The 14,984-nt window shown below is 54.5% G+C and overlaps 2 protein-coding genes across 4 annotated transcripts in view; one reads left to right on the top strand and one right to left on the bottom strand.

Moving 5' to 3' along the window:
• MCPH1 (microcephalin 1) overlaps positions 1 to 14,984 on the bottom strand; it is a 178,691-nt gene that overhangs the window by 44,926 nt on the left and 118,781 nt on the right. The window lies entirely within an intron of this gene.
• Positions 5,740 to 14,984, top strand: part of ANGPT2 (angiopoietin 2) — a 52,173-nt gene continuing 42,928 nt past the window's right edge. For both annotated transcript variants that reach the window (XM_036249626.1, XM_036249625.1), the window contains exon 1: positions 5,740 to 6,582. In XM_036249626.1, coding sequence (XP_036105519.1) covers positions 6,304 to 6,582 — 279 coding nt within the window. In that variant the 5' untranslated portion in view covers positions 5,740 to 6,303. The remainder of the gene's footprint in view (positions 6,583 to 14,984) is intronic.

Here is a 14,984-nt window from a genome sequence, read left to right as displayed (position 1 = left end):
GGAGGTGGGTCCCCCAGGGCCGATGCCCGGCTCCAGGCGGACATCCAGTTTGTCTTCCAAATCTATGTTATGTCAAATGCTGTACATATTCAACTGTAACTGGACAGGAAGCAGTGATAAAGTAGGCACAAGCATTCATTTCAGAAACCGTCTGAATTCTGCACTTCTGGGCACCTCCGTTGGGTGACATTAAACAGCCAAAAAAGGAGAAAGAAACAGTTAGGGCTGAAAGACTGAAAATGCAGCCGAATGTGTACACGAAGCTTAACTGATGCACTGGACCACTGGCTGGCTGTCTGGAGACCCTGCAGGCTCGTTGTGGGACCTGTGGTCACGTCCTCACTGACTACGCACAGCTGAGAGGTCTCTGCCTCAGCAGATGCTATGCATCCGGGGCCGAGCTGTGGCTCTGGCTCAAGGCGACCCAAGGCCACGGTGTTGATCAGTAAAACGATTCTGGTACATCTGAGGGGGATGTGTGTTTGCGCTGCACAGAGGAGACAGCCAGCATGAAATGGTGACTCTCCATCCTCTGCAAAGGAGGATGAGTTTTACCGGATTATAATCGGGGTGAGATCTGCTGTTCAAGTTCATCGACATGGATGTCAAGGACAGGACGGAGGTGCACGTGGCTGGTGCAATCCTGGTCCTCTCCTCCCTGAGCCTTGGTTCTTCACCCACTGCACTCCAGGGTGCGTGTGAGCGTGTGCGTGTTTATATCTGCACTTGCTTCTGGTCTTCTGTCTTTGTGGTAACTCCGAGGGGCTTTTCCTTTGGGACTTTTCTCAGGTCCCATGGCTGGAAACCACCTCTCCCAGCCTGGCACTCGGGGCTGGACAGCAGGTCCCGATCAGCATCTCTGGAGCAAGGCGGCACTAGTGTTCGCAAGGTGGCTGTGACTCCGTCCGCGCGTCTTCAGGCTCCGCCCAGCACAGCGCACCTGGAAACGCAGTGGACATGTGGACACCTCTCCGGTGGCCCTTGTAAGGGAGCTGCCTGGGCAGGAGCCTGCTCTGGGAGAGCTGAAGTCTTTCTTCAGCTGTGTCTCCCTTCTCCCTCGTTCATCACTGCACACACACAAGCAAGTAAAAACGACCTTTCCTCTAACAATTTTATGTGCAGTGAACGCAAATGGCTTCCCCTGCACTCTGAACAGGCGTCTGCACGTAAACACGATGACTGACTTTGTTCAGCTGGCTGTGAAAAGGCCGGGGGCAGGGAAGGACGAGGACAGGATGTCTCAGCAGGCCTGCTGGCTCCAGCACACCAGGTGCCCTAGTCCTGAGTGTGCCTGGCCGTGGGCAAAGGGCCAAATGCTGAAGCACGGTCCCCAGCCTGGCTTCTCGGGTGTTGCAGCACTGAGAGCCTCCTCCAGCCACGCGGCACTTTCCCGGAGTCAAGGCCGCGCGGCCACTCGAGGCTGCCCGGGCACCACGTCCCAGGCCGCCCGCAGCGGAGAGGTGATGAGAACGTGGAGACGGTGCTGGGGGACGGGGCCGTGCAGGCGCGAGGCAGTCCCGGGGTCTTTTCGGCGATGGAAAGAGACTCAGCACAAACGTGCAGCACACAGGACACACCCTCTGAGCCTGAGTACTTCCCATACTTTCCGAGGTGTGAGTTTTCCCAAAGCACACAACTGTCATGTGCACTGCGGTGTAACAGTTCGAAAGCAATACCCCCTCCCTGGGCCAGGTGACCCGTCCCTCGATCTGTCCAACAATGTATCCATCCAATTAAAGACCGAATATTTGACTGGCTCCTGGGACAACACCGAGGTCACGTGGGCCCACTCAGAAACTCTACTTGGCCACCCGGGGCTTTGCAGACTTAAAGTGGGCACCTCTTGGATGCTGGCTCCCCGAGACACGTGTCAGCCGGGGGTGAGCGTCTTCGAGCCCACTGACTGCCCCGGACGACGGGCCCCAGCCCCCCGAAGGCGGCGGCCCATCCGTTCCCGATCCAGATAAAAGAGGATTCACAGCCCCCGGACCATGTCCCTGGAGGGCAGGCGGCAGCCAGCAGAGGGCCTGTGGCTTTCCCCACATGAGGGCTGTTGCTCAGCAGGGCAAACCGAGGCAGACTTCTTCCTGGTGTTGACCTCCTTCCTCAGGGAACAGGGAAGCCTGGTCCTTTTGGTCCCCTCGAACAGGACCGACCTCGAACAACAAAGTGTAAGGACCCAGACAGCTCCGCAGAGAATCAGTGAAGACCCTGCGACCCCAGCCGCTGACGTACAGTATTGGGGAAAACAAAGCAGCAAGAAAAGTAAGTAGAGCCACTGCAGCTGCTAGAAAACCCGCTGGGCGGGCAGGCGGCGCTGGGCAGCTCTGAGCTTCAGCCGCCATGGGCAAGCCTGTCGCTGGAGAACACCCAAGACTCCCAGGGAAAAGGGGCCTTTCTGAGAGCTGCGGGCAGCTCCTCGAGGGAGCAGAGAGCGGCGGCCTCGCCTGGCTGCGGGCTCTGCCTGGGTTGATGGCTGGCCCTCGGGTCAAAGCTGACCACCCGCACAATCCCAGCCTGCCCCCTGCGGGTCCTGCCTCCACCTAGGGGCTGGGGCTCAGGGGGCTGGCCTCCCTCAGTGACCATCGGCCAGTGGGCAGCTCGGCCACCGTGCTACCCGGGCCTTGCTCTGAACGAGCAAAACACGCCTTTCCCACGGGGGTCATTGCATCCTCTTTGCTTTGCATTTTATTTTATTTAAATATGTTTTTATTGATTTTTTAGAGAGAGAGGGAGAGAGAGAAACATCGATGAGGGAGAACATTTATTGGCTGCCTCCTGCAAACCCCCCACTGGGGATCGAGCCCACAAGCCAGGCACGTGCCCTGACCGGGAACTGAACTGGGACCTCTCAGTCCACGAGACTAAGCTCCAGCCACTGGGCCACACCGGCTGGGCTCTGCTTTGCATTTCAGACCCAGCTTCCGGGTGGCACTTTCTTGGCAAATGCTCCTGCTCCGTCACAGGTTCCTGTTCCCAGCATGGCCCGCGCTTCTCAGTTCCCTAAGGAGCCATGCCGTGACCGGGGGCACAGGAGACAGCCGTCCACACCGCTGTGCACTAAGAGGGGCCTTGCAACCACGCCACGCACCCCGCAGGCTTCTGAGGTTAACCAGACTGCAGCCCACAGTCTGTTTTGAATGGCCAGCAAGGTACGAATGGTTTGGACATTTTTACATGGTTGAAAAAACCCAGAAAAGAATATTTAATGACATGTGAAAATGAGAAGAAATTGCCATTTCAGTGTCCACATGGTTGGCAGAGCATAACACGCTCAGTAGCTGACCCTTCACAGCAGTATGCTGGTGCCCGGTCCAACTAGAGCTTCCCCCTCTCGGCGGACACTCCCGCTGGGGACCTGAAGGCTGTTCATGGCACATCTGACCTTGAGGGGCAGGTGAGGCCAGCGTCCAGGCTGTGGCCTGGTGGCCGCGCTGCCCTCCTCAGGTCCCACCCACGAGCTGATGGCTCGCCCTCCTCGCTGGCTGCACTGGGCACACTCATCTCCGTCCCCAGGGCCCCGGAACGTGTCCGGCGCAGACTGGTGGGTGGGGGGACTCGTGACACCCTCTCTCCGAAGCACCCTACTGTCTGCAGGGCCGAGAAATGTTTCTACAGCAGTTACAACATCAGGACCCTATAACAGGGCTTTTGCAAATGGGGAATAACCGTAGAAGAAAAACTCTGCACCCTCAGTTTCCACTTCACGTGCAGAGGATGACACGGTTACCATAGTCGATGGTGGAAGAACCGAGTTCCATCTTCCAGAAAGTGCCGGTCAGGAAGGGAAGCGAATGTTCCTATTCTTCATTCTGTGTTATCGTCATCCGAAAGGCACTACGGAGGAAGAATCATCTCACAAGCAGGGAAACGGAGGCCTGGAGAAGTGAAGCATTCGCTTCAGATCTCACAGAACCAGGGTTCGAACGGGAGCATTTTCTTCCACGTGTGCGCTTCGTGGGAACCACGTACGGGCCCAGCACTGTGCGGGACTCAGACTGCCTGTCCGGCCCATGACCCTCTGGAGCACATGTCCGGCCTTCCTGGGGACGGAAGGAAGCCTCTGGGAGCCTGGTGAAGGTCCAGCTCCTCAGAAGGTGACACTTGGTGAGAAGTACTGACTTCTTCCCCTCCCTTCGAAGTACGTGGACCTCAGGGTATGAACCCAGCTCCAGAGGCCGCCTAGCAGCCACCCCGTGCGTAGGAGGGATGTTCTTACAGGTCTAATGACGTCTCCTGAAAACACATTCCAGAAGAAGTGAACTCACTACACAAATTCCACACTCACCCAACAATTAAACCCGTGCTCCTGTACCCCCTTGTGTGGATGTAAGCAGTCCAAACCTGTGGAGAATTTCTACGAGTTTATTTGGACCAAACTGACAATGGTCAGGAAGCAAAACCTCAACGGACTGAGAAAATGCTCTAAAACGGCCGTTTCGCACGGCAGTTTGCACACTGCGACCGGAGCCGGTGGAAGGGTCACGTGAAATCGGTGGTAGACCAGGGAGGCGGCAGAAAGCAAAGCAGGGAAGTCTCTGGGGTTGGACAGAAAGTAAAATGGACAGACAAATGCTTCTCCTACAATGGTGGGTCCAGCACAGTTGATACGGAACACTTACAGCACACAGGGATGGTACTCGGAGAGGGCGGAACCAGGAGACCCGTGGTCCTCTGCGGCAGGGGATGAGCCCTGCCCGAGGGTCAGGATAAGAAGATCGCTCTGACATTTCAGAGGCATGCTGTCTTAGGTACAAAAGGTCATTTACGTAAAGACTGACCTCTGGACAGGACTACCGCCATGACCTACTTTTCATCAGGAATTTGCGTGTTCAGACCTCCTGTGTGGCCCCTTTGGTCACTGTGTTTGTGAGGCGGCTGTGCTGGCCTCCCTGACCTGCCAGGTGTCGTGTGTGGCCTCTCTGTCATGCGCACGCAGAAGCTGGTGTTGCAGGACACAGAGCAACATGGGCTCTCACGGGTGGATGTGGTCCACGAGGTCACCGCCAGACGGTTACCCGGGGTGAGGGACACGCCTGCACGGAGATGTGGACAGGCTGGGTTTCCCCGTGTGCTCTCGGCTGGGGGTGAGCAGGTTCAGTCAGTAAGGAAGTAACTGGAGGACCACAGAGCCATGGACCTGAGCAGGGAAGTCCTGGTGGTTAATGCGGCTCCTGACTTTTACAGATGAGGACATCAGTGCCCAATTAAAAAGGGGAGATAATCTGCCCAAGTGCAGCTCGGAATGAGGACAGGTTTAACTGCCCCTGGAAAACGCTACAAAATGATGGGTCCGAGCACACCGGATCCAGTCAAGGGGAGATTTACATGCTCCTCTCTCAGCAGCCTCTTACGAAGTTCTGACCCCTGTCAACTGGAAGTCACTGAACTGTCCATCAGCCCATCCATCAGTCAGGGTCACTCTGACTGTTAAAGTGGATACTCTGCTGGGAGATCGGATGTCGGGGCTCAGGACCGACCGTCCCCCGCAGGGTGGGGCAGAGCAGTCCACCCACCAGCCGTCTGACACGAAAAGCTTGCCCCAGCCAGCAGCCCAGCACCAGTCCCCCCGGACGTCTTCCCTCTGCAGAGGCGGTTTACAAGAGCTTCTTCCGCTTTGTTTGTAATAACAACAATAAACCAGAGTCCTGACATATTTGTAGTATTTCGAGTCCTCAAGGAGAAAACAGGAACCGTCATTGTACTCAAGCTATTGCCTCAGCCCCTCACCAGCTGCGCGCCCGCCGTCAGATGCCTTTCAGACCAGACCCCGCTCCCTAGGAAATGCCCCGTGAGGGTGGTGCCTCTGGAATGCCCAGGGGTCCTGTGAGCTGGTTCCCAGAGGGCCCCTGCGGCACACGGCGCGGGAAGGCACGCAGCGGGCTGGGGTTTTTCCTGTTGCCTGGCTGCTGACCCCCTACAGGAAGATAACGGACAAGCCAGGAGGGCGGAGCAGCTTGCCACACATGTCTGGCTGCTCTTATCAACTTATCATATAAGGAACGGAGAGGGACTGATTCGGATCCTGACAGGCAGAGTCTGGGGGCAGAGAGACAAAGAAGCAGACACTGGTCTGCCGGCGGACACAGCCCTCCCCATCTGCGGGGTCACACTCCCTGCCACGCTCTGACAGCTGCCCGGGGCTCCCCGTCTGCTGCTGGGGGAGCAGGAGACAGGCTCCCACGGATGGACCCTAAGCCGTGCAGCTGAGCCCTGCGCCGGAGAGGGCAGCTTAGGACCCGGGTCCCATGTGCCTTGGAGATTACTGAGCTGCTGGGCTGTTACCCGAAGGAAGAAGAAAGAATGTGGCAGATTGTTTTCTTTACCCTGAGCTGGGACCTCGTCCCGGCTGCAGCCTATCGGAGGGGCATGGACAGTGTCGGGAGGAGGCAGTACCAGGTCCAGCACGGCGCCTGCAGCTACACGTTCCTGCTGCCCGAGACTGACAACTGCCGCTCGCCCTCCAGCTCCTACGTGTCCAACGCCGTGCAGAGGGACGCGCCCCTCGACTACGACGACTCGGTGCAGAGGCTGCAGGTGCTGGAGGACATCATGGAAAACAACACCCAGTGGCTGATGAAGGTAGGAAACCAGTCTGCTGGGGCTCGGCCAGACGCGCCGTCTTAACCACCCGGGGGGCGGGGGGCAGGGGAGAGAGGCTGGAGATACCTCTAAGGAGCTAGGATTTCTCGGCTCCTATGTGGGGTAAAGCAGTCCTGGCTGAAGAGGGGGAAGGGCTGTCTGGGAAGAATGCCGGAGTCCGGAGAGGAGCTGCGCGGTGAGGACTCAGGATGGATAACGGGGGAGCCCTGTGGGCTGCTCTGCTAGGTCGTTCAAGCTCAGTGGCAGCCACCGCCGGGCGTGTGAGGAGCCGGTGGCAGGCATGTGAGGGGAGCCAGGGCGGCAGCCACGGGCCAGGAAAAACGTGACAATCATGTTAATTGCTGATACATAACGGATGGAGGAAAGTGCTTCACCAATTTCCTGAAGGTATTTACTAAAACAGACGGTGACTCTTAGTAAATGAGAGGAAATTAAATACAGCGGACGGTGTGTTTCTCAGAATGCCAGGGCTTTACCCCATGGGGCTGTCATCTGTAAAGGGTGGGGGTGGGGTGGGGGTGCAGCTCGGCAGACCCTTCGGAGGAGACAGCGCTGGCTCTGGAGGTGACCCATGTGGGACAGGGCGCAGGGCCAGACTCCCGCACTTACGCTGTGCCGAGGTGGTCACGACTGTAAACCTGGGAGCTGGTCATGCAAACCCCGGTCCCCCTGGCATTTGCCTTTACGTGGACTGTGTGTGCTCGAGGAGCTGTGAATGAGTCCTGACACTCGTGGACTGGTCCCTAGTGTTGTGACGACTCCACTGTGAGCTCACGGGCAGAGGATGTGACCACGGAGCCGCACAGGAACTCCCAAGCCGTCCGCCTCATTCACAACTTTGCCCCAGAAAAGTGTCACCCGATCTTTCAGTTCACAGGAACTTTCTGTGAGGATACCTTGCCCTTAATCTCGGGGCAGATCTGGGCCCCTGGTCTGTGTTTCTCATTAGCTCCGGCCTGCAGAGAGGAAGGGCTGAGCCATCAGCTGAGCCTGCGCCTGAATGAATGGGTGCGCTCAGCCTCCAGGGCAGCAAGAGGGCCGGCGGCAAATCAAAGGACAAGCACAAACCCCACCAGAAAGCCGCCCTCCCTTAACGCTCATTAGCAATACCTCCCGGAGCACTGCCCTCCTGGGTCCTGGTCCAGGCAGTTTCTCTGTTCCTGAGACGGTCCCTGTGCTCTGTGCTTTTTAAATCTTCTCAGACGCACAGAGGTGTAAACAACATTAAACTTAAAGAGTATGCAGCAACACAGGCTCGAATATTTGGGAGACAAACCCAAGTCCCCAACCTCTGCTCTCCGAGGCTCCACTCTGCTCCTCATCTGATCTGCCCCCCCACCCCCCCTCGGTGGCCGCGCGGGCAGGGCAGGGAGCAGTCAGCCTCTGCGCCGGTGAACACTGCAGTCTGCCCAGCTGCTAAGTCATCCCTTAGGATCAACAGTCCAGAAGCTAAGAGGACATGTTGCCAAGTGCAGAACTTGCTACATCCTATTTGCTCATGAAGCCCACACGGGCCGACTGGACTCCAGAGCAGAACTATTTCTTCCTCAGATAAACACAACGTCCTCCGGGGTCTCCGAGACTCTGCTTAGAGAGGACAGGGACAGGAATTCCACATTATGTGCCCTCCATTTTCTCCTTCCCAGGTTCAATTCGTAAATATTTGAACAGTGGTAGTTCTCAAGTCCTTCCTGAGCTACCTAGCGAAACATCGCCTGGAATGACTTAATGTTTATCTTTTCGCCGGCTCGGCACCTGCTGCCCGGGCCGCCCTGGGTGACGTGCACCTGAGAAAGTCAGTCTGTGCTCGCCCTCGGTCTGCAGGCTGGTCTGGGGTGGAAGCCAAAGAGCAAACACGGTCCCACTGCAAAGGCTGCACACAAACTTTCTGCTTGTTTTCTCCTTGTTTTCTCACCTGTGATAACAAGCACAGCTCTTCCCACGAGGGAGCGAACACCCATCATGGGTGACAGATAAGCTCCCGGGTCAAGGATCAACACCACACTCGAGCACCCACCGAGAGATTATCACAGAACGAAACAGCACATTGTGTTTTTCATTGTTTCCCATATTTCCTTTAGGGCTGTTTAGGTATTTTTTGTTTCCATATTCCCTTTCTCTCCCTGACCAATACCAACAAAGAGAGAGAGGGAGAGAAAGAGAGTGAGCGAGAGACCTTTAAGCTTTTAAGAAAACTTGTCAAGAAGAAAAGTAAGACCAAGTTTCTGGTTAACTTCAGGGCAGATGAAGAGCATTTCAGCCTGTGAGTGGTTAGTGTCACCTCGGGAGTAAAGAAGCTGTTTTGCATCTTATCAGAAGATGCCACTCTAGTCTGCCGGGAAGGGAAGTGTCAGACTTGTGAATGAGCCAGGGCCATATGAATGGACGGCAACGGCTCTGCGGTGAGACCGGATAGGAGGATCCTGAGCCGGCGCACCAGACCCCAGGCGACCTACAGAGGTGTCACACTGCCCGCTTAGCCCACAGCCCGTCCAAACCTCGCCCAGATATTAAACACACTTTGTAACAACTGACAAATAACTTAGCGAAGTGGAGCGTGTCTTGCTAGGAGACCAAACATGTTTTTTCCCCCAATAAGAGGAAATAGGGAACGGAAATAAACAACTATTTCACACTGATGAATACCTTAAATTTATAAACAACTGCAAAGTCCATTGTGCTTTAAAACAGAATGTTTTGAAAAACACAGCTAATGCCTATGGGATGGGGGTAAACATTTCCTCTGTTATCTCACTGTTTCTTAATGACAGAAGCACAGGCTGCAAACTGCAAACCTGAATTTAGGTCCTTTACTTTCTTTAAAAGTAAGACCTGAGAACAACTATTCATAAGATATAAGAACTACTCCTCATCAGTTGCTGTGTGGTGAGCAATGCAGTTTTGCTCCTAAAAACAAAACTGCTGCTCATGGGAGAAACGGAGGCTGGGGGGCTCACATAAACTCCGGTCACCAGCCCCTCCCCATCCCTGCAGGGACTGTGTCACTGTGCGTGTGTGTTTACATGAGTGTGTGTGTGTCACTGTGTGTGCATGTGTATGTGTGTCAGTGTGAGTCTGTTAGTGCATGTATATGTGTGTCAGTAGGTGTGAATGTGAGTGGGTGTATATGTGTCAGTGTGAGTGTGAGTGTCTGTCAGTGGGTGTGTATGTGTATGTCAACGTGTGTCAGTGCATACATATGTATGTCAGTAGGTGTGTGTCAGTGTGTATGAGTATGTCAGTGTGTGAGTGTATCAGTGGGTGTGTATGTCGATGTGAGTGTGTGTGTCAGTGTGTATGTGAGAGTGTCAGTGGGTGTGTCAGTGTGTATGTGAGTGTATCAGTGGGTGTGTATGTCGGTTTGAGTGTGTGTCAGTGTATGAATGCCACTGGGTGTGTGTCAATGTGTATGTGAGTGTGTCAGTGGTATGTATGTGTGTCAGTGTGAGTGTATGTGAGTGTGTCAGTGGGTATGAGTATGTCAGTGTGAGTGTGTGTCAGTGTGTGAGAGAGTCAGTGTGTTTTCTAACTATTACGCATAGAGCACACTGTATAAAGTGTAATGACTGCTCACTCTGTACTACATGAGGTACATATGTCACATTTGCTTTCTGTGGTCTCTGCCTACTACATGGGGTGCATCACACTGGACGAACTGTGTAGGGTGCCGCACAGGGGAGATGACCATCTGCCCGCAGAGTTGAGGACCAGGAAACGGACACGCGCACATGCCTTCCCTACCACCTGACTTCCTGTGTGGAAACTCGGCTCTCCGTATGGTCTCCATACTGAAATATGAACGTTGGTGGATTTTAATCAATACTTTTTTTAACGTTTACAAACGGTATAATCCGGAAGTTCATTATAAGCCAGTTACTCCATATGGAACTGGAAAAGGACGATGATCTTATTATAGTGGTCAGACACTTAGGCTGGCCCACAGAACTTATTTTATCCCACAAAATAACTGTAATGTTGTATACTTGTAACTGAACGACACCGTTCTGATAGATCCTACCAACACATAATCATTTAAAAAACACAACAGAAAAGATTACGAAAATAATATATATGTAATGTAAAAAAAAAAAAAAAAAGCCAAGCCATTAAAACTGTGGAGAATGGGAAGTCAAGCCTCCTCCCCACTAAGCTCTGGTCCCCTTCTTCAAGATAAGTGTGACGAGATTTACACTAGCTCTTTACTGTGACCAATTTAATAACAAAACCAATCAATTTCCTTCTTCTTGGAACATAAACAGTGACATTATGTTATGATCAGATATTTTTTGGCTCATAAATGATATGAAAAGAGGCTGAAGGGAAGAGATTTTAATTAGGGAAAAAGAACAACATTTAAAGACAGAGATAAAGGAGAACATAATTAAAGGTGTGTGTGTGTGAGAGAGAGAGAGAGAGACGGGGGGGGGGGCCACCAGACTACCCACGGTGGACTCTATCAGGGTAAGAAAGAGGTGCAGTACATGGCATGACTGTTTTGAGAGAGGGGGGTAATACTGTTCCACGTTCTGGCCATAAGAGGACAGCAGGGGTGACCAGCTCGGTGGGTCCGAGTTGAGATCAAGAGGGCACATGGATGAGCGTGTAGTCGGTTTCCTGGCCAGGCGCTCAGCGTGCAGAACTTCCACCTTACCCAGTGAGTGACAGTCCGCAGACACCCCTCTCTCAGCCGTCTATATGGCATATGCTTATTATAGACCTTGCCAATAATTTACATTTTTATTAAAAATAAAATAGGAAGTGAGCCATATAAAATTCTCTTGACTTGAAGGAAACCGACAGTGGGACTTTCTCTTCTGACATGAACACTCTCCTCGCCAGCCGCGCTGTCCTCACCGAGGTAATGACTGTCACAGAGCAGCGCCAGGTGGCAGCGAGGGCGCACCTCCCCCCTCCCTCCCCTCTCCTGTCCTCAGTCTCTGGGACACAGCAGGCCCCCACCTGCGTCAGCGCCGTGCAGCGTGCGGCCCTGCAGGGCTCGTGGGCAGAAACAAACAAGGAGAAGCATGACTGTCCCGCTTCGGGCTGCAGGGCCTTGTTGAAAGAAGTGGGAATGAATACCGATGGTGTTGTTTCTCAGCTCCTTGGTCACTGAGGGCAAACCCAGCCCCCTCCCAACCCCCCGGGCATCTCTGTCACCCGGGTGTCATCAGGTTCACTTCTTCAACAAATATTTACGGAAGGCCTACGGGTCCAGCAGGGGCTGGGGCCAAACCAGCGAGGTGGAGAAAACGACCAGGGGTCTGGTGTTGGCGAGGGACGTGCTCCCTTTTAGCACCACATTCTTGTCACAACGCGTGCGACAGAGGGTGGCAAGTGCTAAACACCACATGAATGAGCGAGCGACAGAAAACAGGGTCTGGGAGCCTGGGGAGCGAGGCGGAGGGTTTAGTAGACGGCTCAGCACATGGAACCGTCTCTGCAACTCACACAGTTCCTGAACGTTCATTCCCGATTACCAGAGCGATACATGGTTACGCAGAAAACGGTCCACAAAGAGTGTACAAAAAATACATGTTATGTATACATCTATCATTCTGAAGTAACCATCCTTAGTACTGACTGCACCTATGTGTCTCCTAATGCGTGCTGAGTTTTCAATGTGCTGTGTGTACTCTAACATCATGTACACCTACATCTGATAACTGACATGCGAGTATAAAAGGGAAGTGAGTCTGGGAAGTTAAGTAACTTGGCGACACCCAAGGCAGTAACAGCAGCAGCTGCCATCATCCACGAGTCCAGGGTGTTCAGGGCACACAGTCCTGGGCACAGCTCAGCCCTGGAACCCCGGACCCTGCAGTGGCCTTGGCATCTGATGGCTACTGAACAGACAATCTCATTACCAAGGGCTGACAGGTAACCTTTCTGTGAGAGGTTGGTGCCAATGCTACCGAGAAAAGGCAACTGGGAGTATCTTATATGCAAAACAATTACATGCAATTTCACTTGGTAGCTCGGCAAAGTAAAACCAAATTCTGTGACGACCAAGAAAGCCGTACCCATGGTAACAGCCCACTTCGGGAAGCTGGGGAGGGGGGGCGTGAGTGAGGGACATCCTGAATTTCACAGGACCACTTCAAAGTCCAGGCAAATGAAACCAGGCCCAGGGAAGTCACACGGCCTGCCCTGTCCCCTTTGTGGTTTTAAAAACGACTAGTGGTCATCTCCCATCAAGCATTTCACAGACAGGGATAACCAAAAAAAACATCAGCGTCAACCTGATATTAGTGTGTGCAACGAGGAAACAGCACAAAGCGCTATGATTCGATGTGATAAACCAAGAGATCTCGTGGGTAACGCTTTAGAAGGAATGTCCACGTTACGTGGAGGAAATGGCTGTTCTGCGTGCTCTGAAGTCCCACCACCGAACTGTGGGTCAGGGGTGCCGGCTGTCTGCTTTACATTAATATTTTAATTAGATGTTTCCCCATGAAATCACCTTCCTTTCTTGTCCTGTTCTGGGCATGCACCCGCTAAGGATGGGAAACCCATTAAAAGTCTGCTGAGGAGTGGGCCTAATCCCTTGCCCATCATCCCCCTTCAACAAGCTGAAACCATTATCTTTGCCCTTCCATGGGACCTAATTAAAACCTCCCCAGGCCTGCCCTGGGCGCCCTGCCGGTAATTACTCTGCTCCAAAATCAGCCTCAGCCCTCCCTTTGAACAACCTTTCACGTGCCTATAAATTGCTTTTGGGATTTTTACCTAGACAGCTTAACACCGTGAAGTGTTCACACCCAATATTTAATGTTTAAAGAACCAACAATTAAGCAAATTCTTATCATGAGTATATAGGTTAAGGATATAACCTGCTACTTCAATATTTAATTTTATGTTGTGTGTGTGTGTGTGTGTGTACAATGGTGACTCTTAAGGGAGAGAGATTAAGATACGAAGGTCTTGGGAAACACTCTTTCATGGCGTTGACAACAGTCCCCCAGAGAATGCAGCGGTTACCATGTGCAGAATCTTCAGAAAGTCTTAAAAAGAGGCAAGCATTCAGACTGCCCGCTCCTCCCCGGGGCCCCTTCCGACTGGACCGCGGCAGCTGCGGCCGGAGGACGGGTCTTGGTGTGAGCGGCGACTCCGCCAGGGGGACTCACCTGGTGCCAGCCTGTGACTGCACCTCCCCACTCCCTGTCTCAAGGGCTCAGGATCCGAGGACACGCGTCGGCCCCTTCCCCGTGGCTGCGCCAGCAAGTCCCTGGGGGCAGGGTCCAGCCTGCCGCGTGGCCGAGCCTTGCGGGCCAGCGACGCACGCAGCTCTGGGCCGGACCCCTGCAGCTTTCCACGCTGGCCTCCGGCGCACAGCTCGGTGGTCGGTGACAGCAGGGAGGCGCGACATGTCAGGGCTGTGTGACTGGGTGGGCGGCCGTGTGGGACCTGAGCAGGGCGTAGTCCCAGTCTCGTCTGAAGACACGGTAAGAGGGAACCGGAGCTGCTCACCCCTCGCTCGAGGCCCTAAGACCACCTTCCGGAAGGAAGAAGAAGGAAGGAAGAAATGGAGACCATTTCAGGGGTTCATGTCTGGCCTGAGACAGCCCCAGGAGCGCAGGCGAAGGCGGAGGAGACGCCGTGTTCGTGTTCTCCTGAATGCGGGCCAAGGCATGCTTCACCTGAAGGACGGCCAGCTCGGACACAAGCCCTCGGTCACAGGGACCTAAAACTCCACGAGGTGGGCGCTGTTGTCCTCAGACGGGTGTGGCCCTGGAATCGTGGCCTGGGCTCACTGCGCATGCGGACTCGCTGCGCACCAGCCAGAGCTGATTGGTGAGCTGGAGCGCATGCGGACTGGCTGCACACCGGTCAGAGCTGGCTCGGCGAGCTGGGGCGCATGCGGACTGGCTGCACACCGGTCAGAGCTGGCTCCGCGAGCTGGGGCGCATGCGGACTAGCTGCACACCGGTCAGAGCTGGCTCGGCTGGCTGAGGCGCATGCGGACTGGCTGCACACCGGTCAGAGCTGGCTCGGCGAGCTGGGGCGCATGCGGACTGGCTGCACACCGGTCAGAGCTGGCTCGGCTGGCTGAGGCGCATGCGGACTGGCTGCACACCGGCCCGAGCTGGCTCGGCGAGCTGGGGCGCATGCGGACTGGCTGCACACCGGCCCGAGCTGGCTCTGCGAGCTGGGGCGCATGCGGACTGGCTGCACACCGGCCCGAGCTGGCTCGGCGAGCTGGGGCGCATGCGGACTGGCGGCGCACCGGCCAGAGCTGACTGGCGATCTGGGGCGATCTGGAGCTGCAGCACACAAGCTTTCCGTTATTTCACTTGTTCCTCATTATATGTAGTAAATGACGTTAAAAAAAAAGTAATTTTTTTAGAGCAGTTTTAGGTTCACAGAACTGAGAGGAAGGAGCA

The sequence above is a fragment of the Molossus molossus genome, unplaced genomic scaffold (assembly GCF_014108415.1).
Source record: "Molossus molossus isolate mMolMol1 unplaced genomic scaffold, mMolMol1.p scaffold_m16_p_9, whole genome shotgun sequence".
In the NCBI taxonomy this organism is placed as follows: Eukaryota; Metazoa; Chordata; class Mammalia; order Chiroptera; family Molossidae; genus Molossus; species Molossus molossus.
This window is presented reverse-complemented; position numbering and strand designations above follow the sequence as displayed.